Raw genomic sequence first — 27633 nt, forward strand, 5'->3', positions numbered from 1 at the left:
GGATTAAAATATTCACTAGGCTATAAGCCACATGTAAAAAATGATATTACTCTTATATTTACCAAGTATCTTTTGTGGCAAGTACATGGCAATTAGACTCTATTAACAATCCTTTAGGTGTTGCCTCATAATGGATTTACAGTTTTTAAAAATTATTTTCTTTCTTATTTTGCTAACGCAGAGAAGAGATTTACTACCACCCAACACAAATGGAACAGCTCTCAGGGTAGTATAGATTATAAAAAAGGTTATCACAAGTATCAATACAATGTCAGATTTTGTCAATTCCTGACTTTTGCCTTTTACAAACCTACAGGATAAAAGGGGGGAAGCGAGGTCCTAGCTTGGGGAGGGGTGGGGGTGGGAGACAGGGGAGGAGGGGGAAATGAAGATTTCATTGTAGAGCATGTAACAATAGTCATTACTGCTATCATTTTAAGCCAAAAAAATTCTAGACATACGTAAATCAGAGAAAAAGGGGCCTTGTACTAAGGCAATGTCGTTTTTGCTCTTATGAACAAAAATCACATCACAAATTTTGTTGTTGCTGTATATTCCTTTTATTATTATATGCTAATATACATATAACATTGCACACATAGTCCTTACGCTTTCAAAACTGATATTATTCAAAATTTTTGTTGCATGTACAGAAATTCAACTGCAAAAAAAGAATAAATAAATAACCAAAAACACTGGTGAAGGAATTGAGACATCACAGGGCACATAATCATTCAGGTGCACAGTGCTCATAAGAACCTTTGCCATAACAGCCTGTAGTCTATTTATAATGTGAGCTAATGTGTTGGGTGGCCCCTGCCTTTCTGCATAACTACTTGTATCGGTCTCGGTCTCTTACTGTAAGTATAATAGCAAATAGCCTATTGGAATATTTCTTGTCCCAGTTCCAACAATCAATGAATCAGACAGCCATTTGATGCAGATTTCAAAGCACTGTGATGCAAATATTACACCTTCTCACAATTAACTGATGTCTCATTCAAACTGGAATTTGAAAAAGTGATTTTCAGCAAACCTTATATTTAACTAGAGGCCCCGTGCAGGACATTCGTGCACTGGGGGACAGAGGGTGGGTCCCTCTGTCTGGCCTGCACCCTCTCACAGTCCGGGACCCCTCGGAGGATGTCCACCTGCCAACATATGCCTGCTCCCGAGGCCTAAGCCAGCAGTTGGACATCCCCTGTGAGGTCCTTAGCTCTGCCATGGATGCCAAAGAGGCTCTTGCCACCCACAGCCACTGTTTCACCAGCTGGTAGCCCGCTTCTGGCTGAGCAGCACTCCACTATGGGAGCACACTGACCACCAGGGGTCAACTCCTGCATTGAGCGTCTGCCCCCTGGTGGTCAATGCACATCATAGCGACCCATTGGCCCAGAGTTTGATTTGCTTATTAGCCTTTTATTATATAGGATCTGAGGTCTGACTTTAATAAACTAACAAAGCCTTAAAATTATTAATATTTTTCCTACAAATCACTTGCATCTACACAAATTCTCTGAACCAGCACTGCTGAAGTTAAAAATATAAATTAAAGGTAGGACTGGACCTCAAGCTGTTGTTCTACCAGGAATCAGGAATTTGGACTTTTAACAAACACCACCAGCCACTCTATATCATGGACCATATTGATATTTTGAATAGTACCAGTTCTGAAAGCATAAGGACTATGTGTGCAATGTTATGTGTATATCAGCATATAATAATAAAAGGTTATACAACAACAACAACAAAAAGTTAAACCATAAAAGGCTATGACTTCTGTTTTTGAGGTTCTGATCCCATAATAATATTTAGAACTTAGTATATCCTAAACTATGTGGGGAAACCTATAGTTGTATTTAAGTATGTGGATGTGTACTGCTTTAATAGAAGAAAAGCAATATTAATTTCTGTTCCACCTTGAAGAGTTTGATTTAATCACTCCAAAGAATAGTCTGGCTCCTAAAAGTTTGAAGTTACTCAATAATGTGAGAATTCCAATTAACTCAGTAAAATGAAACATTAATTCAGAACTTTAATACACAAATATTGTTCAAATAGAAGTCTCATAATTAGTGCAAGCTCTATAACTTTTATTGTGAGGATGAGTTAATCTTGTTTTAATAAAATATTCATTTAATTTAACCTAAATAATTGTCTCCTACAGAATTCAATTCACTTGATAAACTAAAGTATATTTCCTAAGATTTAGCATTACTTCCTGAAGTAATGAACATCCGCAAAGTTACCTGAAGATAACACACAAAAATACTAGCAGATAACATCTTTATAAAATATCACTTGGAATCATATTTTTTATTTTTATTTTTATTTAAAAAAATTTTTTTTATCAATGGTGACAGTTGAAGTCACAGAAATTTTGCCTTAAAACCATACTAACTTACCAGGAAATAAAAATGGGTAATTTTTACATGATCTAGGAAGCTATTGGATGACTCCCTCTCCAGCACACAGAGCAGACTTGAAAACACTCACTTATGCCTGGAGTTGTACATCAAGCCTCACAATTCTCCTGGGACTTCCTAACACTTATTCTCCTTACCCACTGGCGCCAAGAAGTTAAAAGGTCTGCACATAGATTGTAATCAATTCAGAAGTCAGGGAGGAAAAAAAAAGCTAACAGGTTTGTTTGTAGCTAGTATTATATTTTTAGCAGTGCCCAATGAGGCTACAATTTTCTGAAGCCAACATTTAAGTGAAGAAATTGGGGGTGGGGGGTAAGGGGGGAGTGGACTACAATTAAACTAAAATGTACAAACTATGAGATAACATGAAATGCTACATTATCCTTTGTGCTTTAACTATGAAAAGGGGCGAGAAAATAAACGGGAAAAATTAAAAAGTCACAAATACGCTGTTCACAAAAGATACCTACATGAGCAAGCAAACATTCTCACCTTGGGCAGGGTCGGGTGGACCAAACTCCAGAGAATATCGCAAAATGAAGTTGTTGTTCCACACGTAGAGCTGGTTATCTCTGGGATTGTAATCCACTGCGGCGATATACTGGTACTGGTTGGGGAAGGGGACATCCACATACTCTCCGCGGTTCAGGCGGGTATTGTAGATGTAGTCGATGGCGTTCTTGCCTGTCTCACTCTCATTGTCTTGATAAACTGACCTGACCACGTAGAGGACTCCGCAGATCATAAAAGCATTCGATGCAGCGCGTTTGTCGTACACGGTCTCCCACGTTGCTTCAAATCGAAGAGTGTATGGATTCAGTTGGCTAATAACGATCATCCCGTTGTTCTGTTCAGTGGCATAAATGACCCATAAGCCATTTTCATCAACTGCTAAGTCGATGTCAGTCTTTCCTCCCCATCTATATGGCGAAGTATCATGGTAGTTGGCATAGTTGATTATGGCCTCTCCACTCTTAATTCTGGTCCTCAAATCAAATTTCACAATATTCCTCGTTCTTTCTTTGTTAAAGAAGACAGCACCATCGTATACCACAAATCCAGTACCATCTACTCGATTTGGAAGTTTGTAGGTTGTTGTTTGGCGGCTGTTTTGGAAATCCTCTATAGAAGCATATTCTATTAAAGTATCGGTACGGTAGGGAGTCCAGGGCATGAAATAAATTTTATCTGCAGCCTGAAGAGGGTCCTTGCACCAAGCACCCGCCTTTTGCTCAGCTTCATATATACATGGTGAGTCCACAATTGCTTTCAAGGTCCCAGGGCACACAAAAACTAGCAGTCACATAGAAAAGACAAGAATTAAGCAAAGTTAAAAAAAATTATACAGGTAAACACAAATTTTAAGGCTCATAAATCAAAAGAGAAAAAAAAATCATTTAATTAACATTCAATTTTTCCAAAGTGTACCCTTAAAAAAAAGTACCTCCCTTCTCTCCTCAGGTTCCCATTATTAAAGCACCAGCACACAGAGTGGCTGGGGCTTATTTTCACACATATGAAGCTAAGTTTAAGACCATTCATAACTGAGCGGAGCACTTACGTTTTTGCTATGTGTTTTTATTTGACAATATGGTAATTGATGCTTTAAAACTCGAAGCTTTAGTGCACAACAGTGTACAAAATACTTTATTTTAATCCAAACTTTGTACCCTCCCCTTCCCTGGCCCACTTATGAGCCCCCAAAACCCCAAAGCAAAAGACCCAAATAAACAAAATAGAACAAAAAACCCCAATATGAAGACTTGTTTAGAACTTTTACAGAAGTTAGACTGAAAACAAAGGAGCTTCGATTGAAGAAACATAAATATTTGGAAAATGCAATTAGAAGCAGAGAAAAGTAAACACAAGGAAAGCAGTGATGAAGCAACCAGGATACCCTGTAACCATGGCATGCTATGGAGAGGGTTCTGGAGACCAGGCAAGATGACACTTTAATAATAAAATATCCAAGGGTGCCAGAAAAAAGAGATAAAGGGTGAAAAAGGGCAGTTCCCCCTCGCCGACTTCAGAATTTTTACCCCATCACCAGATTTAGCAGTCACATAATCTCACTGCTAATAGTGGACTTCTTTAGGAGGTGCATTTATGAGGTCCTGCTGATTACTTTAATGTCAGGAGTGTTGCAGGGGAAGGGAAGGGAGGAGGTAACATCCATAAGGCACATAACAGGGAGCTGGGGTTCAGACTGTATACGTTATTTACCTTTTTGCTCCACTTCTATTTTAAGCATCGGAAGAAAAATAAAAAGAGTGCAAGGAAAAAAGAAAAAAGATTAAAATAAATTGACTATTAGTCTAAGACTGAATTAGTAATAGATGCTATATATAGGAAGAATAAGAGCTGCACTACTTTGGATAAAGAGAAATACACAACAGGAAAACCTAGCAGGAGAAAGATTCTAAAGTTACATAAAAAAACATGGATCAATCACTTTAATAGATTAAGGAGGCAATACAAATATGTTGGCATGTTGCTTCACTTAGTGTACCTGAATAAATAATGAAATTCTTCACTAATGCATGGCATACATACTCTTGCCTTTCCAAAGTCACTCAGCATTCTTATCAAGTTTTGCTTTATATATGTATGCTACAGGCACAAATGCATGCATGGGTGTATCAACCCCATTTATTCTATCATGTAATTCAAATTACAATGACTAAAATTATGTTAAACATAATAATAGCAAAATATAGTTATAAAAAATTACAACTCAATTTTGGAGCTTAGGTCAAATTTAATGAATATAGATGTTGCTATATTTTAACATTTTTCAAATATGTTTATATAATACAAAATATGTAATTATGCATATCACTACAAGTTTTAACTGTTTTTTCTATTAATATTATGTTCTATTTCTAAAAATATCCATCTGAACCATACTAGTAAAAGCAAACAATGCCTCCTTTACAGGAATATATAAATTTCCCCCATCTCTATCCCAACAGGGATTTTGAAGGGTGGGGTATGTTAATGTATTTCTTTTCTACTAATTATTAGTAAATTTAAATACAAAACTTATATATGCTCCATAATATATAATTCTTATTAAATTCTCTATAATAGGTATCTCAAGTTGTAATACTAAGACTATTGAAAAATAAGTAAGCAAAATACATACAAGGAAAAAGCAAGCACAGTAGGCAAGGAGAAAAAAGGAAGAAAGAATTATGGTTAGCTCATTATGACATTGTCTACCATCATCAATTTACACAGAAAGCAAGCTTGCATGCAACAACAATCATACCAAGCATTCAAAGCAAATACCTTGACTCCACAGACCCCAGAAAAGGTAAATGCTTTCATAAAACAAACCTGATTAGTACAGTGATATGAGAAAAAAATTCTCCTTCCAAGAAGTTTAAAGAAATGGATTATGCAGTTAATTACAAACCATAAAACACTATTTTAGATTTTAGGTAGGCTTTGAAGTATGTTGCCTGAATTTCATAATGTGTCCAGATTAATGTCTCTGCTGCTGCTGCTTCCCTTATTGAAATGCATTATGGTATGCTAGGACTGTATCTCCAAACTGATTACCCAAAGATAGTGTAGTTGCACATTTCATTAAGATGTCTTAATTAATTTCTTAAATTTATAATAATTCAAGATTAAATACTGACCTCCTAAAATACCTTAGGGAGAAATATCACACTAATATTTTTGGCATAAAAATAGGATATTCCTTCCACATTAAGCTTCCACCCCCAAACCGCACCCAACTTTGTGTATTTAACTACTTTCAGGAAACATACTTGCTCTATAATGTGCAATTCTGACTGCTTCTGGTAAAAAGGAGATATTAAGTGTTACTGACATGAAAAACTTTTGATAAACCACTAGTCCTAAAATTACTCCTCAGTGAAGAACAATATTATACCTGCTTAGAATCAATAACGGAAGGGCGTGGTGGGGAAATGAGGATAAGAAAAATCATTAGTGTTGTGACTGTTCAGATTATTTTTTTATGCAGCTATATTCTTTTAGAAAATGATGATTTTACTCAAATAAATGATTTACATGTAAAGGATCGGAATGATATACTTTAAAATATGTTACATACTTAAAATAGAACTTAAAACAAGTTCAATAAAGGATGTAGAAAGCATATTTCGTTTTCTATTAATTGAAAATGAAGGAGTTTTATTATTGAATAAATTAAACTGATAGTGCAGTTACTGAGCAAAATATTAAATAGGGAGGCTTTGTTTATTATTTAACTGATATATTAATATTAAAAAAATAAAATGGACATAGGTTGTATCTAATTTATAATTCTGATGAAAACTGAGAATATCCAAAGATAAAGATTAAAAATAACTAAATAAAGCCTTTGGTGATTAATGAATCAAATAAGATATGGTATTTAAAACAAATGTCCTTACATTATAATTTTTATGAAAATCCAAAGCATAGGTATATGTCAAATCGGTACATTAAAATTCCTCAACCCAGAATAATATAAAATCACAATAAAATTAATGAAATTAGCATTAATTAGCATCATCACATGCCAAATATATATGCAAATTGTCTTGAGACTATGTGAATTAATTTATAATAATATGTTTTCTATTCTATAGACCAAACAAACATAAATGCATGGCCCACTAACATCAGGGAAGGACTACATGGATATGGAACACAAGAACTTTACCCAAGCAAACTAACGCCTATATACTCTGTAACTGAAGTGACACACTATTTCATTTTGAATAATCTCATGTTTACTCATTAATAATGACTTAATTAACAGTAATGGTTATTTCTTAATCAAATAAAACTTGTAGCTAAATTTATGATATAACTTTTATAATTTAGTGATCATCTGAAACAGAACACAAAAATCAATGCCAAATCCTGCCTACAGAATATAAATTTCCAATCTGATTTTTTCTTTTATCCTACAAGACCCTTATGAATTATTTTAAACTAATACATTCAATTACTAACACTTCTGTTAAGGATAAAGAATGTCCTGTGTACATATATTTTTGACATAGACATTATCTAGGAAGGAATATATGTCAGATATAATACATATGCTTGTCTGTAAATATGCAAAATAAAACTAACAATTTTTCTAATGGACTCTGTTGAGCAAATTAATTATATAAATTTCAGAAAGCATAAAAAATTTTCTGAATAGCTTTTTAAAGAGGATAAAACAGTATGGGATATATAGCTCCTAGAGAATTTGCTCTGGATAAAAACTTCCATAAAGAAGATGGTAAGGAACACATAATAAATATTACCAAATGGTGACAATTTTTACTGAGTATAGTGTAAAGGTTATGCAAATAGTACAAGTACAAAAACACTACTAAAACAAGGAGAAAAATTAAAATTATAGGCTTAAAATAAAAAGCAAGTGTGAAGGATGGATACACTGAACAGAACCATAAAGAAACAAAAGAATTGAGGAACAGAGAAAAGAAAATACATGGTCCTACTTAAGATCAGAAAAATCTAAAATGATCTTTTGCTTTATATTATCATATTAGTAAAAATCATGCGGTTGATAGTGTGTCACTACTGTATGGTATACAGAAGTTATAATTACATCAATTCTTTAGCAAGACATTGTTTAAAAAAAAAAAAGCCATAGACTTATTTCTGCCTTGTGCAAACTTCTAGAAAGGTAACAGCAAATTAATTCCCGGGTTTTATTTAAAGGATAAAAAAAAAACTAAAAAGAACCAATACTTCTCTGAGGATAGCTATTTGTAAGTTTAGTGCAAATGTAGTGAACAATGTAAAATACTCTGGAGAACTGAAAAGGTAAAAATTTGAAAGTTAGACATCCCAGAAGATATCCACTTTTCCCTTTCTTACACAGCGCAAGAAATAACTTCAGTCTGAAAATAATATTTGCTTCACACTGTTCTTGGTCTATAGACTAGGGTACGGGAACAGGCTCCAGAAAGAAACAATTCTTGGCAGCTCTGACTGATTCCACTCTTTGGGGATGGATGCTGTATTCCTTTTCTAATGGGAGGACAGAAACCAGGCTAAATTCAAGTGAATGTGACTTTATGGAACAAAATTTTGGTTAGCTTCAAAGAATACAATGTTCCTCTAGTGGCACAGGAGAATGAGTGTGTGGGCCACCAACACTACACACAGGAGAAATGACATCAAGATCAGTGCACTCAGTGGGCTTCCAATCCTACAAATGGCATAGAAAATACTGAAAACATAAAAAGCATCCATTTCACAGTAACACAGGAGCACAGAGCAGGAATGGAAAGAAAAGGTCATCTGTGTTTGGCCTTTAACTGATATCCCACAAAAAGCCAATTTATCAAAACTGTGGGTAGAAAAGAGAGAGAGCGCGCCTTCACACAATGTAAGAATGCATTGCTATTGTATTGGACATAGTACATCTTCTAGAATTCGGCCATTTGGTTATAGAAATAGCGATGGTTTGGATGTAGGAATCTGTCAGAACTAGTGATCTAGTTTTGGAGGTTCTGGAAAAAGTAATTTCATTATTTAGTTGGAATCCGATGATTTTTTTTTTTTCCCCCAGAGGAAAGTGTACCAAACTTATCTCAAATGAATAAAATTGCTGCTAACGAACTTTTAATTCAAATTCCTATGAACTGAGGCAACATGACACTTTTTTTTTCCAGGTTAAAAAGTAATAAATACAAGAACACTTTCAAACAAACTAGCTCATGAAAATTAGATAGTAAACTGCAACTTTTTAGTTGTCTAAAATGCACAATGAAAGTATAGAATATAATTTAGAAGTATAAATTTTAAGGTTTGGAGGAAAACTGTACAGAATTAGAACATTAGCTGACTCCTACTTAGGGCATTCCAATGGAATTTTAAATATCCCTCTATGGACCTCACTATAAATGGATGTTAGGCCAAATTAAAAACAGAAACATGTGCACGATTTTGTCATATCGATGTTGTTTAGGGTTAATATTTCATCACTGAATCTGGTCAAGAATTGCTCCCTGAAGGACAAAGGAACCAAAAGAGAATCACTGGCCTCAGTTACTGCAATGGTAGCTTTTCACAGGCACTGAAGTTACCACGACAGCAGGTAGCCATTCAAGTAGCTCACAATTAACACCAAAGTCAATTCCTTCTTTACAAAACCGTGAGCCAAACCAATTTGTCAGCAACTGGTATCGGGCAAAAGTACAGATTTCTATCTGCCCTATTGAATAGCTAATTCAAGTTTGTTTCCTGGAAAAACACTAGCCTTAAAAGCCAAACACTTAAGAACACAGACAGACACTTGGCCAGCATGACACGATGGCTTCCTTCCACACTTCGTGAAGCTAATTGGAGGCCCGAGTCTGTTAATACTCTGCATGCATAATGGTTCTGTAGGCCATAAACATATGCTTCTTTCACGTGTGTCGTCTTTCAGCATCAACCAGGAGTGCTGGAGAGAGTGAAACATATCAATTTCATACTTACTGTAAGGGACACATTCATACTGGACTTCAAGATATTTGTATGTTCCAGGACATGGATCAGGAAATACATCTGACCCAGTAACTACTATACACTGTGTTCGATTGTTGCACCTGGAAAACAAAAACAAATCAAACTTGTGTGACACAATAATTTAGCTGCATATTTTTGCTAAAGAGATATACTGAAAGAGAATTGGTTCATTTTTTCCTTAAGCAACTAGTACTATGGAACAAAAATTCAACTGACATTAGGTTGCTCGTTATCATGGAAGAGTACAAAAGTCGTATTTGCTTTATGTTAAATATTTCTGTTTTGTGCGTCACACTAGATTTTTAACTTGAAGTAAAAAGAAAAGAGCTAATACTTCCTGTTAATCTGTTTTAACATAATCAACAAGTACTGAAAAAAATGTACCAATATATTCTCCATATTTAATCATTAAAATTATAATAAAAATGTTACTGACGGAATAGAAACATAAATTGAATACACTGAAAGCAAAGTGTTCTTTGTGTTGGTTTTATTGTTGTTGTTTTGTTCACCCTCGCCCGAGGATCCTTTTCCATTGATTTTTAGGAAGAGTGGAAGAGAGAGGGGAAAAAACAGGAAAAATCATCAATGTGAGAGAAACACACCAATTGGTTGCCTCCTACATGAGCCCCGATCAGAACTTAGGCCAGGAAGGAGTCTGCAACCAACGTTGCAGCCCTTAACTAGAATCAAACCTGGGACCCTTTGGTCTGATGCTCTATCCCTGAGCCAAACCAGCTGGGATGAAAGTAAAGTTTTGACAACATATTAAAAACAAAGGCGGTACCAGCATTTGAAGTTTATCCTCTAAGCCCAGTTTGGTGTTAAGTTTCCTACTATAATACATTCTATACTCTTGAATCCTACATTTAAAATTTAGGCCTGGCCAGCATGGCTCAGTGGTTGAGTACTGACCTATGAACTAGGAGATTGCAGTTCAATTCCCATCATGACACATGCCCAGGTTGTGGGCTTGATCCCCAGTGTGGGGAGTACAGGAGGCAGCTGATCAATGATTCTCTCTCATCGATGTTTCTTTCTCTCTCTCTCTCCCCATCGCCCTTCCTCTCTGAAACCAATAAAAACATATTAAAAAATAATAAAGATTTAGCATAGTGCCTGGCACCTATTGAGTGTCTAAACATTGTATTTACTCTTTCAATTTTCTAGATTAATGTGCTGGTACTATTAATATGATATCACTATGAAATTTGGTTCTTCTAAATTAATACTCCTTGAAACAAAACATTAAAAAAGGAATGTCACTAACATGTTGCCTAGGATGTTACAACTGGAAGTATTTCCTTATTTTTGTGTTGTCAGTAAATTATCAAGATTATTAGAATTAAGTTAGAATTCTAGGCAAGATGACATTTATTTAAGTTCTATGAATTTATCCAAATGATCTTTTTAATAAGATTTTTAAAGGCAAGAATTATCCTTTATAAGTAATATTTGCAGGATTTTATTATATTTCTGATATTACATAAATTAAGAAGCAAAGCAAGCAGAACAAGAGCATTATACCAAAATGTATTTAACAATTTGAATACAACTTAGTACATACAATAACTGTACTAGAAAATGGTAAAAAAAAAAAAAAAAAAAAAAAAAAAAAAATGACAGCCCAGTATTTTTATTTTTAAACTAGAGGCCCAAGGCATGAAATTCTTGCAAGAGTAGGCCTTCCTTCCCCCAGGTGCCTGCACCGGCTTCCCTCAGGCACCCGGGACCCAGGCTTCCCTGGCAGAACCTGTTTGGTTTGAGTTGGTCCAATTAGCATATTATGCTTTTATTATTGTAGATCCTCACCTGAGGACATGTTTTTACTGATGGAGGGTTGGGTTGGTAGGGGAAGAGAAAGATAGAGTTAGAGAGATGTTGATGTGAGAGAGCAATATTAATCAGTTGCCTCCTGCACATGCCCAGATCAAACACTATTGAACCCACAACCTGGATATGTTCCCTGACTGGGAATCGAACCTGCCACCTTTTGGTGCATAGGATGATGCTCCAATCAGATAAGCCACACAGGCCTGGGCGCAACCCAGTTTTTAGCACAGCAATTAACTAAAGGACAGTGGAAGGAGAACTGTGTCAGAGAGGTAAGTACGTTAACAAGTCAAGCACCTTAGAAGCCATTTCAACTTAAACCAGGTTGAACCTTCCTTAAAGAACAGCAAGACCTGAAAACTTCTATAGAATAAAAAAGGCAAATTTTATAGGTCAAGGTATATTATAAACAAGTCTTAAATATTAAATAAGTTATAACTAATATTGTTTGTGTGAATATTAGGCTAACATATTTTCTCAAAGGTGACCTATAGTACTCAGTGCCATATTTTTAAAAAACAGATCATACATAATAATTTCCAAAAGCATGGATAATGTAAATGGTGCCCTGTCACATTCTTCTGTTTTACTTTCATTATTCTGTATTTCTTATAAATCGGTTCAATCTCTTGAGAAAATTTGCCAATTGCTCTCAATTTAGTGTAAGTGTATTATTTTAACATAAATCACAGAACCAATTTTATATCCTAAAAATTTAAATAATAGTAGATAGATTTAAGATTTCTCAATGGGTCAATATCTAATGTTTCAACTAATGTTTCATTCTCTCCTTTGTTAAATTTAGAGCAAAGAGAGATTTCGCTGCTTTTTGTAAGTGTCTTATTTAATCTCCCAGGAACACTCAATGACTAACCTAGTCCCCATAAAACCTAAAGTTCTTTAAATTTGTTTCTTGCATATACTCATACCTACAAGGGTCCTCCCTTTATGTAACCCTCACACCTTTCAGAAACAAAATAATCTAAACTCATCTGAGTTAGATTCCCTTTTATAAACTCCCTCGGTATACATTTTATAACCACTCAACAGTGTTCTGTCTGCCATGCTGCAAATGGCTTTAAAATGTATCTAAAAGCTATTCATGACAGAAATCCCCAAATAATTCCACTTGTTAGTAAACTTTTCATATATATATATATATATATATATATATATATATATATATATATTTTTTTTTTTTTTTTTTTTTTTCCCCAGCCTTTCCACAGAAGCCTTCTCTCACGTAATCAATCCAAGAACAGGTGGGAGAGAAAGAAAACTGTACTCAAGGCTGAAATGCACTAAGAACTTCAGACCAAGGTGAAGAAGGATGTAGCTCAAAGGATTTGGGAATTTATATCTTTTTTTCAAAAATAAAGTATACCTGGTGGTTACCCAGTTTTTTTCCCCACTAGAAAATCAGAAAGAATAAATATTGCTTTAATATGTAATTTAAAATTTTCATTTTATATTTTTCAATGTCACAATATGTTGATAAGAAGTATACAAGGGACAAAGTATTCCTGCTTCCATTATTCTTAAAAGACCAACACCAAGTAAATTGCTCATATTTACTCTTTCTGATCTTTGTTATCTCACCAAAACTACAGGTTCAAATAAGTGTTAAAACCAATTACCATCATTACTAATCACGTTGTACAAAACATTCACTTTAAGTCAGCAAATGATATTAATTCTTAGGCTATCTTCCTAAGGACAATTGAAGGTAAGGAGACTTAATGGAGTTCCTGCAAGTAAAACTATGTATATTTCTAGAATAAATGGCATCTCAAGATGTCAAAAATGTTCGTTTTATGTATCATACATTTAAAAAACTAATTTTGAGGGGGGGGGGGAGAAAGTAAAAGGTTAATCAGCAAGAAGTGGAATGCAGAAGCATAAAAATATCAAATCTGTATAGCAGTGTCTTGATTCATGGAAAAGAAAACCAAAGCTTTTGAGGACCAAATGAAGAAAAATAAAAATATAGATTCTGTACATTCAATTATGAATGAAGCAAGTAGCCTTAAGTTTCCAAATACAGTAAGTGTAGGACACAAGGGAAAAGGAAATACCCCATGTGAGCTGTTAGCATGAAGAAAAATCTAAAAACCAACACACTGTGGCTAAGATTCTACAACTGTAAACTGTTATCATTTAAAAAATAGGGAAAGAGAAAGCAATTAGACACAGAAGCAAAGTAAATTTCCTCCAACTGTTCTGCTCCAAGTTTTCACTGAAACAAAAATGAAAAGGCACACCTAAGGCAAGAGAAGAAAGGCATTCATTTGTTTGTTTTCTCAGCCCTAGGCATAGTTCCTGGTCATAGTTCCTGGCATAACTTTCTCCCAGGGGGAGAGGTATCTTTATTAATAAAGGTAGGGTTGTACTAACCAAGAATCAGTGTATTTTATTAATACCATGTGAATTATGTTAAAAATATACACTTTTCTCAAATGTTAAGCATGAATTCAAGTATGAATGAGAACAAGGCAGAAGAGAAAAAATAGGGCTTTTTAAATAGGTGGACCATTGATTACAACCTGAAGGAAACCAATTACTATTTATCATAAAGAAAATGGATTCTAGATATTGATTAAACATTTCAACTTTAATAAAATTTATCTTATTTTATTTCATATTTGTAATGATGTACAGATGAGTTAGGCTAGGTAAGCACTGGTCCTTTAAAAGATGTGGTCCTCAGACCAGGAGCACTAGAGTCAACTGGGAACTTGTTAGAAATGCATTCTCAGGCCCTGCTCAAGATCAACAAACTCAGAATCCAGAGGCCACGTCCAGCAATCTGAGTTTTAACTAGTTATGCGGGTGATTCTGCTGACTAAAAACCATGGGGTTAGAGAACAGTTTAGGTAGTTTAGTAAAGAATAAATATGTATTGGAAACTCATTATTTTGTTCTATAAATCTTAATAAAATACAAGTGAAATACGAATTCATTAAGTAACAAATAAGGTTTATGCAGCAAATACATAATAGAGTTTATAATGCTAATATGACATCCTTTGCTATTTTAGTCATAAGAATGAAGGGTTTTAGTTGCTTTAATTTTGAGCTAGCAGGCTAGTTTTTTACAAATTGCTAACATGAGGGGTCTAAATAAGTACAACTTCTAGGAACATGCATATATCACATGCAAGCCCATTTTTAAAAACAGAGAAATTATTATTTTTTCCTAAAAGTTTGCTAGCTAATGACAATTCTGAACACTAAATAAACATGGACATAAATATTTTCTGACAATCTGTATCAATAAATTGTGTTCCCTAGGAGGACACTTTTTTTGTTATTGTTAAAAATAACAATAACAAAAAAGCAATTCAGTGTAATCATTGCAAATTTTTCTACATTCAACCTTTGACTTATTTACTCAAACTTAAAAAGCTCAACTATAGAAAGAAGTAATTTGATTGTTTTTTAGAAAGAACTCAAAAGTTGCATAAGTGCAGCCTTTGAAAATCACATGTAAGCAGTATCTGAGATATAATGTATGATTTAACATCTAGTAAATAAATGTAAAGCACTCAGTCTCAAATTCTAAGCATGTAATCATTCTTAATATCTAAATACATTTCAAAAAATTTCCAAAAGTTGGCATGGATAGACCCAAAATAATCATTACTTCAGAGCACTATAAAAAAAATATCACCTATATATTATTTATACACATTCCTTTAGATTTCAAGTTTCTATCATTTTAATATTTATTCCTCAAATCTTCTTACTAATCTAAAATGAGAATTCCATGTCACTAAATTAAACCCACTAATAAATGCTTTGTAACAATATCAAGCTCAAATACCAGAATAAAAGTATTATTTCTGACATTAATATTCATAACTTACATTTTTAAACATAAAAACCTTCAACTACAACCAAAAAAATCCTTCCTTATAGGTCATAAAACTGCTTTAAATGGAACAAAAAGACTGACTTTAAAAAAATATTTTGAAATTCATTCCTTTTAAGTCTTTCTACTCTAAATAAGAAAAAAAAATCTACTCAGGAATGAAGCCAAATGTATATCTCTAAAGATGAAGAAAATAAAACAGTAATTTTTGAGATGAATAGTTTACTAATTTTCTTCCTATATACAACAGAATAGCAAACTTTAGAGTATAATATTTAAAGTCAGTGATATTGTCCAATTTTGTGCATAATACGTAAGAAAAATATACTTCAAGTAATATATAAGGAATCACTCAATTATCACAATTAGGAGATGGTAAAAAGTGAAAAGTATTAAAAGAGTCTATTTTATTTCACAAATATAATAAAAATTCTCAGGTTTCAATGTTAACTTTTAAGGTAACCACAATATATTTTTTTAATTAAGATAAATGTTACCAAGAAAAATGTGTATTTAATCAAAGGCATTTTATAAATGTGTAGTATCATTAATTTACATACTTGTACATAAAATTCACTTAGAAAATGTCATGCACAAAGTAATAGCAGTACAGTCTTTAAAAAAACAGCTTTTTGGGGGAACACATGAAATATTAATGCAACCTAACGATTAATATGCTGCTTTTCCTTAATCTTTTGAAAGTGTAAATGAAAGGCACAATGCACATGTTGCTTATTATAATTTGAGAATATATTTTACAAAACACAATCCAGCATATCATTTATCACTCAGAAGCAAAAACATTTGCTACTTGGGAAGATTAGCTTTTAAAAGAGGCTTTCGAATCAGAAAGTTCCAGCACAGCTCCTCACTTAACTGTGAGTCCCACAGCAATGTATTAAACCTTTCAATCCCAGTTTTCTCATCTATGAAACATAATACCTCCTTTAGACGTTTGTAAATGAGATAATGCAGGCGAACTCTCTGTACAATTCCTCAACAAATATGAATGACCAAAAACAACAAAAAATGATTAATAACAAAAACTACTCCCTTGTATAAGACAAACATCGACTTGCACACCTTTAAGGGGCAGACTATTTTACCTTTCCATAGAAATCATACTGTGCACGGTTTCCCGTATTCAGCTTTAAAAATAGGCCGAACTATTCATGCAAATTTGTTTCCTTTCCAACTCTAATCTTGAACTGTACAACACCAAACAAATTGCTTTTACTCTTCTTTTGATTATCTTATGCTCATTATTACACTTTACCAAGTGCAAAGTATGGAGATGAGATGCCATGTGTAATCTATTGTGAGAGGTGTTTTAATCAATAGCCTTGTTCTGCTGTTTAAGCAGGGCTTCTGTTTTGGCAAGATAACATTAGTTTATCTAGTCATGCTCCAAAAATGATTGGGAATCTTCAGCAGATCATTAGATACACTACAATAAAGCTTTGGTACCTTCTCTTTGCCTCCTTAAATTACTTCTTCCCTGTCCCATCTTTCCTCATCTCCAAGGCACTGCATTATTATTGCATCTCCCCTAAAACTTACATAGAACTATGTCTCCAGGCCATAGGATGCCATTTTCAATTGAAGCTTCTGCTTGAAAACATAAATTAAGAAAATTTCATTATCTCCTGCCAGGGGCCATTATTCACCACAGTTCTAAGGAAGATTAAAAATTCAAAATCTACTGACTTGAACAAATACTCCAGCATTCAACAGAAAAGCCCAGAAAACTAAAAATTAATATCATGACAGAAACTAAAAATTAATGTTTGTTGGAATCTGGAGCCCTCCTCTAGAATTAGAACAATCCTTTATTGAGCCTGTATGTTTGGTGAAGACTACTTCAACTATGTCAGTCTCTCGGTGGTATTTGTTATTTAAAAGAAACCAAAAAACTCAATTATAAAATGCTATTAATAATAGGTCTGTTTCTTTCCTGAGTTACCTTCTGACTTGGTTAAAAGTGTTCACTTTTTGGAGATGAAATTAATGTATCCAAGATTCCAGGGTATCATGGAATGATAACCCTTTCCAAAGTGCCCCAAATAAGCAGAACATTCTCAGGAGTGCGCCCTGGAAGAGTTTAAGCCACAGCCACACGGGGAATCATCTCTTCTCAATGAACAGAACATGTATGGTTGAATTATTGCACTATAAATGCATTCTTATCAATGAAATGATGTTCTTGAGCTTCAATAAAAAATTATATATCAATAAGTAAGTTTTATTCTATTCAAGTACACAAGTTAAAATGTTAGAAACATTACCAAAAGAGTAAAAAAGAAAAAGGACACTGGCAACCTATACGTTCTTACCAGAAGTAATTATATGCCTGACACATAACAGGAATTCACTAATTGTTTTTAAATAAATGAAATAATGATGAATAGCCAAATTAACTTGGCTATTTCTGCTTGCAAATAAGCATGGTTAAGAGAAAGTAAATACTAGACTTCCAATTCTGCTTCAATCAGCTATACTTGATTCTCAAAGAATTCTGTAAATTTGGACAGTTTGGTATAATCAAAGCCAATAGTATAACACTTGTGAATAGATCTACTTGAGGAGAATGGGGAAAAGTACCCTTTGGCTTACAAATCACTTCATACAACTAACAATTCCAAATGAGCAAGGAACATAGTACTGCAGATACCAAAACCCCTGTCTTTTTTAGTTCAAATTTAGAATACATTTTTATACAAGGGGAAGATGATCTTAGAACATGAAAGGTAAGTTCCAATCCAAGTAGATTTTCTCAAGCTAAGTAATTAAATAAACAATGAGATACGAAGATATAGGTAACAACGATCCTCACTAACGAGGGAGACTGGGTTGAATGTTAAATCAAAATCAAACCTTTTATTCTTTTACTGTATAATTAAGTGTTGTTGTTTTTTTAGTCATCTAAACTTTTCCTCTATGAGCTAGGGAGAGTGGGCCCTGCTTTCTTTAAATATTTATTAATGATGATTTCGAAGCCAACTAATTGCAAGGTAAACATAGCATTAGGAAGCTAAATGGTGTGTAATTAATATGGTTAAAAAAAAAAAGAGTTCTATAGCAATGTTCCCATTTGTCATATAACTATGATCTCATAATTTACTTAACAATTTTGTGTATTCTAGAAGATTTCTACCCATCATAAATGTACTCTCTAAGCATTATAGAATATTGTGTTACTACTTAAAGTATTTTAAAATCATGGAAATAAAATTGAATTATTGAAATAAAGACACTACCAGCTTCTCTAGGAAAATATGATTTAATATTGGTACATGCTTGAGTATATAACTTGAAAAAAAAATAATGTAATTTCTATTCCATTTAGTTTCCTATATACTGGTGTTTTTAAAAAAATTAGATATAATTTTGATGTTTTTTTATTGCAACTGTAATTAAATCATTGCAACTGTATTTTAAAAAGGGGTAGAAAAAGCCAATTTATTATTTAAATAAGTATAAGCAAAAATTCAAAATATCTTTCTCAATTATCAATATATAAGCATAGCTGAAACCGGTTTGGCTCAGTGGTAGAGCATTGGTCTGCAGACTGAAAGGTCCCAGGTTCGATTCCGGTCAAGGGCATATAAGTTGGCTGCGGGCACATCCCCCATGGGGGATGTGCAGGAGGCGGCTGATCGATGTTTCTCTTTCATTGACGTTTCTGGCTCTCTATCTCTCTCCCTTCCTCTCTGTAAAAAAATCAATAAAATATATTTTTTTTATATATATATATATATATATATATATATATATATATATAAGCATAAACCTATATGACTGAGAAGTGTACAATATGTAACAGAAATAGAAAGCCAAATAAATAAACATCAGGTAAATCTTCAGCAAGTTAATAAAAGCTTGATTAAGATCATGCCCAGAAGATTGTCATTCTGTTTTTTCAACATGTTGAAATCAAGAATAACATAAAAGTGACACCTTCCATAATCGTTTGTGTCTGAGTAAAATATTGTGTCAGGAATAATAACCACAAAGTATGCATACTGTAATATTTATAACTAAATTTGCATCTTAGAAACTTAAAAATATCCTCAAAAATTCCACATTAATTACTGAAATAAGCATTTTGAAATGGCATTGCTGATCTGCTAAAGACAACTTTCTATGTTTTAGGAACCTTTGAAATTCCTTGCAGTTTTTACTGAACCTTGGGGTCAGTTTAATGCAAATTAAGCTTAACTCACTCAGAGCCTTATTAATCCAGTAAAAATTCTTTTTTCCCCCCACAAATGCACATTCAACATAAATGTGCTTGCTTCTACAGTACTAGCAAAATAAGAAGTATTTATTTATAAAGCATACCACTTAGACTAAGTTTCATTCATAGGGTCATCAGGACTAACTGCTAAATAAAAGGAAAAAAATAATAATTTAAACGGGGATAAACTATAAAATATTGAAATACTTCAAAAATATCACTTGTGTCCAGCTTTTCAAGAACTCTGCTTTTATTAATTCAAAAGCAATTATGATGATCTGTATCAATTAGGAGCAATGATTTTTGAAAATTGTTAACCTACTATAGTTTGCACTTGCAGAAAGTATCACATTATTAACAAGGGAAATCGCTATGGGATGCCCTAGTTAGATTAAATTAGCAAGAAACTTGTTACCAGACCATATGAAAGACATAGCGTAATAAGACATGACCTTGCAGAGTCCTGGAGCCAATCTGTGATGTTTTTCCTTCCTCTAGCCCTTGCTCATTATCTGCAAAGTTACAGACCCTTTTGTCAGGGGTTCTTTTTCTTCAAATTGTGAGGGGATTTTTGGTTTCTAAATATTTAATCAGTCCTGTTATGATATGAGAATTGTTTTTACATGCCAAGCATTTTGATTTTCATATTCTATTCCTTCTAATTATCCTTAGATTTAGATTGGTCATCCCACATCTTTTCCTTTTGTAATTATTTACTTCTTAAAGATCATTTGGTGAAGAAATATTTTCACCCGGGTGGCTCTTCTTTTCCACAAATGGCTTTTCTGGTCCGTTAATTACCCGCTCAGAGGATTAGAGTTTGAAATAATGCAAAAAGAACCTACAACCAAAAGGAATTTTTGAGGGCAAAACAGAGTAAACTAGATTTTTGTTCCTGCTATTTTAGATTCACCTTAAAGATTACTCCTTTGGTTTGGATATGACATTGATAAACAGGAAAATTAGGCCATAAATATTTTTTCTGCCTCCCAAGATGTTTGATGAGATATCATTTAGACAGTATTATACATCTCTGCATATACACGAAACAAATTTCTAGTCTAATTGACAGCTAATGTAATTTCCTCTTTTACAGACCTCATTTTGATTACAGCACAGCAACAAATGTTCACTGAACTTCCTATGCAAATCAAACTGAAAACTTAAAAACAAAATCATTTTATGTTTATCTACCTATAAAAAACTTTAGACAAAATATGATATTTTGTTGAATCATTTAATCAACTCAGGAAAATTTACTTTTTACTTAAATGACTACATTTATAAATGCTTGCTTGTGTGTGTGTGTGTGTGTGTGTGTGTGTGTGTAGTTTTTTTTTAACAATTGGATTTCTCATTTTTTTTTTTGTTATACTAAAGTTTTACCACTGAAGGAACAATTCAAAATGTCCCAGTAATATACATTAGAAGCCATTTCCTTATAAAAAACTGCACAGATTTTGTATAGATATTTACCTAACTCTTCTGTAAGATAAGAATTGAAAAACAATAAAGGCAAAAATCTGCAACCACAGACTCTTGGAATACTGTTAGCAGTAAAGTAGGTATGGAAGGCTAAAAACAATCTTTAATACCCATAATATAAGTAATCAAATCCATTAGAGATTTATAAAGAGGTAGATATGCTGTGGATCATCCACTCTCAAAATTAATGGAGTCTTACCTGACTGAAAATACATGGCAAATTTCACAAGCTTACTTCTGATAAATCAGAACTAATCTTTAATCATGACAAAATATTCATAATCTAATCCTTTTATCAAATTGACTATCACTGCAGGAGTCTCATGTGTTTGCACAATTAAAAACCCCATGTCAGCTGCATATAATAAGGCATTACATTTGATGCAAATCCTTTTCTATTGAAATAAGTGCCAAGCTGGCAGCAGGAAGTAGCTGATAAGAAAGCAACAAGGCACTGCTGATGGCATTCTCGATAACTGAACACCTTCTCATAAGCATTCAGCCTACAGTGTATTACTCAAAGTGTTCTCTAAAAAACAAACAAACATAGATCAAGGCAAGTGTCCTCTTGCCACATCTCAGTCACAAAGGCAAGAAATTATCTAAAAACAGATAGATGATAGGGAGAGAGGGAGGGAGGCAGGGAGGGAAAGATGATTTTTATATCCACTCTGGTACTAGAAACAGTACTATAAGACATAACAGCAATATAAGACAAGGCTTAGGTATAGAAATACCTAGTTTTACAAGTGGAGTAATACCCTAAATATACCACATCCAACCAATATCTATGCAGGGGGGAGGGGAAAAAAAAGAACAAATGGATATAAAATTACTTATTAATGTTCTCTGCTACAAAAAGACTGAACTCTATATTGTCTCAGAGTTAATATAAAGGGCATAAAACCCTTATGTTATTTTCCATATTGATATTATAGAGTTAAAATCAGGTTTTATCATATATTTTATAAGTATCCCATAATTTTGAGAAATACAAAGAATACATTCTTTGAAAAATCCTTTCCTCCTTTGACTAGGTGCAAGAAGAGACTCCACAAGGCCCCCTAGGAAGAAGCTGATAAGCTGCTGCCTGCCACAGGAAGTTAGAAAGGGTGAGGACAGAAGTTGCATAACTCCCTAATCAGACCTATGGTCAGTGAATCCTCAACATACAGTACATTTTCACACTTCAGGCCACTGCTCAACACAGTCCATTCTCCATCAGATTTTGAAAGTGCATGGTGCAACCTCAGCGATTTGAAGTCATTATCTCTGTACATCCCTCATCTTCTTCACCAGATTATAATATCTTTTGAGCGGTTAGTGCACGTTTTAAGAATCTCTGAGCCACGTTCAGTGCATAATGCTGTGCCTTATCTAAAATTTATTAAGTCCATACACATCAATCTGTAGACTTGAAAATATTCTTCCCAGTCATTCTTATATAAATTTAGAGTACTTGTCACATTCGCTTGTACATCATACAGCTTAATAATTATGTGGTAGCGTAAGCCAGTGAATAAAAGATAAAGATATGATTTTCAGAAGTGAAAAATAGTTCCATAACCATAAGATATAAATCAAATAATAAAACTTTTCTGGATTTTGCAGTTTGTATAAGTTTTTTTAAAATGACAGTAAAGCTAGAAAGCTTCTTTTCCATATTATCTTCCAGCCTGCATTAGCTTCATATCAGTAACTTGTCTGAAAGGCTCAGTTCATTGTGACCTATAAAATGTTAGACTTGAAAGCTTTAAATACCGCTAACACCATGTACAGGCTGGGGAGAGCAGAGCTGTGTGCCGTGAAGCATCAACCATGCTCTTCTGAGAGCGAACATGCTCTCTTAGGCCACAGATAGAAACAGGGTATGCATATTAAATAATGAGTGACTAGAAAAACATCTTTATGACTGCAGATTAAAAACACAATGCGCACTTTATTATATTATACACACTGGAATCTATTAAGATTTTTACATGTCTTACAGAAGTTAACAGCTAAATCGAGATGGTTATAATTTAATAAAATGTATTTGGAAGTTATATATTTTATAGCAAGAGTTTTAAAACTATCTTTATTTGCAAACAGCATTCTAATGCTTCACGTCCTACACTCACACTCAAAATTATGTATAATGTTAGGAACCACAGCAAATTTATTAGCTATATTGGATACGTCATTATGAAGAAAAAGAAACAAGAGAAGATCTTGCTATTTTCTTTGACCCTTCACTTTCCCATTTCAGTCACCTCAGTAATGTCAAAAGGCCCTGAGAACTTCTGACCACTTTTACAACTCAACAGCCTGGGCAGGGCAACGTCTTTTTCAGGAATGGTTCCTTCTTTTTTTTTTTAAGTACAGCTAAAAATGCCATTTCTGAACCTGAATTGGACATTTCTTTTTTGCTTTAAAACAAATTTAATTTCCAAATCTTTAAAATGGTTTTCATTGCCAGATTCCTGTAATGTGTATAACAATGCCACTGACAGAACTTCTTTTTCTATTGAATAGTATTATCTTCCTCTTCCTAAGGCTGGGAAAGCAGGAAGTGGAATTTCATTGAGACCAAAATCTCTGAGAGGCACACAGCGCTTTCAGAAGGACCCGTGAAGCCACGAGAAAGCACAGTTGGGTTGAGGGAGAAGTCCAATGTGGTTGCAACAAAGGCCCAGCAAATTCCTAAGGGAGGGAGCTCTGGAGTTGGGAAAGCCCTTCCGAGAAGTCTCAAAAGAAAGCAAAAGATGAGGAGGCCAAGCTTTTGTGCTCTGGCATTTAGTGCAGGCTGCCTCTGGGGAGAAGAGTTTAAGATCCCTTCAGCTCATGGCAGCTCCTGGGCAGAGACCACTGTGAGCCCATCAACAGGCAATTCCCCAGGCAACTGAGGGAAGAGAGTGAGCCGCCTGAGCCTACAGGGGAAATGTGGAAGAGACACCACAATATCTACTAATACTACACAGCACTGGTGCAGAAAACAGGTTAATTACAATTGCTTTCAAAAACAGGTCTTTTAAGACCACTTCCATGTTCACGGTTTTCTTAGTATTTTATCTTCTTGTACACACTGACATGTCAATCCTGTTTGCTAAGCGATAGTCAATGGGTTTCCTATAGAGCAATGAACCTTAACAGGCAGCTTTTAATTGGCCCACATAGGAAACCACATTACTATTAATTCCACAGCTACAGCACAAAATAAAGCCATTGCTTCTCTAACTCTAGAGCAATTAGACCTCTCGGCTATTTGGCTAACTCTACTTCATGATACCCAGTGCAGTTAATTATATTTTTTGATGTTAATAGTCTCTGTCAGTCTCAAGCATAACTTCTCTTTGATGAATATTTAAATTATATTTGAATAAAAATAATCTTGGTTACATTTCATATTCAGTAATCATCACAGCTTAATAAAGGTCTACTCATCAAGAATTGAAATAAATGGCAATGCACATATTAAAGGTCCTAAATCAACTTATCAGATAATATATGGGTAATTAGCCTATCTATCTCTCTAGTTATCTAACATATGTGTTTATATACATTTTAAAAGGTATATTCTCATTCACATAACAACCCAAAACTAGATTTCAAACATTACTTATAAACATTCTTTCCAATTACATTTATAGGAATTCATGAGTAAACAAGAACATCTAAGGTCCGAGTCATAAGATAATTTAATGTACATAAAAAATTACCAAGTTATAAAACCTCCTAGAAAATTCAGCATACATTCTCTTGCCTACTCTAGCTGTATTGTTTTGGCAAATTTGAAGAGTAACAAGAAAAATAAAAAAACTTTCAGACAAAGGAGGCAAGAGCATACGGAGTCAAGACAGTCTCTTCAATAAATAGTGTTGGGAAAATTGGACAGATACATGAAAAAAAGAAGGAGGAAGAGGAAAAGGAGGAGAAGGAAGAGGAGGAGGAGGAGGAGGAGGAGGAGGAGGAGGAGGAGGAGGAGGAGGAGGAGGAGGAGGGGAAGAAACTAGACCACCAACATACACCATGCACAAAAATAAACAAAATGGATAAAGATCTTAAAAGTAAGATGGGAAACTATAAAAATCTTAGAAGAATCCATAGGCAGCAAAATATCAGACATATGTGTAGCAATAGTTTTACTACTACAGCTCCTAGAACAGTGGAAACTAAGGAGAAAATAAACAAATGGGACTACATCAAAATAAAAAGCTTTTGCACAGCAAAGGAAACCATCAACAAAACAACAAGAGGGCCCACTGCACAGGAGAACATATTTGCCAATGTTATCTCCAATAAGGGTTTAATCTCTAAAATTCATAGGAAACTCATACAACTTAACAAAAGGAAGATTTTAAAAAATCCAATCAAAAAATGGGCAAAGAACCTAAATAGACACTTTTTGAAAGTGGACGTACAGAAGGCCACGAGATATAGGAAAACATGCTCAAAGGCACTAATCATCTGAGAGATGCAAATCAAAACAACAGCAGAGGTACCATCTCACACCTGTCAGAATGGCTATCATCAACAAATCAACAAACAATAAGTGCTGGTGAGGATGAGGAGAAAAAGGAACCCTCATGCACTGCCGATGGGTATGCAGACTGGTGCAACCACTATGGAAAACAGTATTGAGTTTCCTCAAAAAATTAAAAACAGCACTTCCATTTGACCCAGTAATCCCACTTCTAGGAATATATCCCACAAAATCAGAAACGCCAATCTGAAAGGATACATGCACCCCTATATTCATAGCAGCACAATTTACAATAGTTAAGATTTGGCAACAACCTAAGTGTCCATCAGCAGATGAGTGGATTAGAGAAGTGTGGTTCATCTTCACAATGGAGTATTATGCTGTTATAAAAAAGAAAGCACTCTTAGCATTTGCAACAGCATGGATGGACCTGGAGAGCATTATGCTAAGCAAAATAAGCCAGACAAAGATAAATATCACATAATCCCACTCATTGTGAAATATAATAAACATAAACTGATGAACAAAAGTAGATCCAGCAACACAGAAGCATCCAACAGACTGTCAAACCTAAGAGGGAAGGCAGGGGAGGTAGGAAGAGGGAGGAAGAGATCAACCAAAGGATTTGTATGCATGCAAATAAGCATAACCAATGGACACAGACAGTCTGAGGGTGAAGGCATGTACTGGGGGAGGGGAGTAGTAGTGGCTGGGGAGATGTCAATGGAGAAAAAAAAAGACATATGTAATATTTTAAACTTAAAAAAAACCTAGCATTTAGAAATAGTGAAAATTGTTTTTCTATCTCAAAATTTTTAATGAGTGAATAAATGTTTTGTTATCTTGTCTACTTAATTAATGCACCTTAATGAATTATATTAGTTCATTTTTAAATTTTCAACGTTTCTTGTCCCAAATCCTAAATTTTTAGACATAATGAAATGTAACTTAAAAAGTTATAAAGAAATGTCCTAAATTGCACACATCAACCATGAATGTCCAGAGGGACATTGTGCCAATTTTCTGAAACTGTCACATAATATTGATAAATAAAACAGGTGGAAAGGAATGAAAAAGTTTTCTAAGGTCTAAAGCTTAAAATTTAGTTCTAATACTTTGGGGAGGAGGGGGGGACTTTAAATAGAAAACATGATACCAAAGTGAATATTTATTTAGAAATCAAATCAAATCAAACCAAAACATGTTAAGCCTACTATTTTCACAAAGCTTAGATTAATGTTTTAGTAAATTTAATTGCTTAGCATTTCTTATAATACTTTTGTTATAATTTTTTACTCCATAATCTATAACTGCCTCTTTATCTAACAACTTTAGTGTCACTTTCTATAATTCTGCTTTTCCTCTAAAACAGCTTATTAAAATTTGTTTCTTATTATTGGTGGCTGGTATATATAAAACATGCATCTACAATGTCACAGGTGCTCATGTTGACCTGCTATGGCCTGTGCCCCACAAACACAGGCATTTTTATTATGATTCTATATATTTTATATGATACTCATTAATAGAAACAGGATGATGCAGTTATAATTTTAAGTACCACATTTGATATGTTCTTTATGCATCTACCATATGTATTCCATCAGGCATACACAGGAAACAACTTCTGTTTTGATTAATTATATATAAGAACCAAATCTCCATTTATTGTTTTACACATTTAAAACTGAAAGAATTTTCCCCAGAATACTTCTGGCTTCACCATTATTTCTCCACATATTTCAACCATTATTTCTCCACATATTTCAGGTGCACAGGACACACTGCTATTGTAATATGACACCTGGCCTTGCACATTAATG

At 33.9% G+C, this 27633-nt stretch overlaps 1 protein-coding gene across 40 annotated transcripts in view; it reads right to left on the reverse strand.

Moving 5' to 3' along the window:
• Positions 1-27633, reverse strand: part of ADGRL2 (adhesion G protein-coupled receptor L2) — a 269658-nt gene that overhangs the window by 49321 nt on the left and 192704 nt on the right. For 18 of the 40 annotated variants that reach the window (XM_045584406.1, XM_045584402.1, XM_045584410.1 and 15 more), the window contains 3 exons: positions 9894-10003; positions 4650-4664; positions 2919-3719 (listed from right to left, as the gene is read on the reverse strand). In XM_045584406.1, coding sequence (XP_045440362.1) covers positions 2919-3719; positions 4650-4664; positions 9894-10003 — 926 coding nt within the window. The remainder of the gene's footprint in view (positions 1-2918; positions 3720-4649; positions 4665-9893; positions 10004-27633) is intronic. The other 22 variants (XM_045584407.1, XM_045584405.1, XM_045584411.1 and 19 more) reach the window with 2 other exon arrangements.

Source organism: Pipistrellus kuhlii, unplaced genomic scaffold, assembly GCF_014108245.1.
Source record: "Pipistrellus kuhlii isolate mPipKuh1 unplaced genomic scaffold, mPipKuh1.p scaffold_m20_p_2, whole genome shotgun sequence".
Classification (NCBI taxonomy): Eukaryota; Metazoa; Chordata; class Mammalia; order Chiroptera; family Vespertilionidae; genus Pipistrellus; species Pipistrellus kuhlii.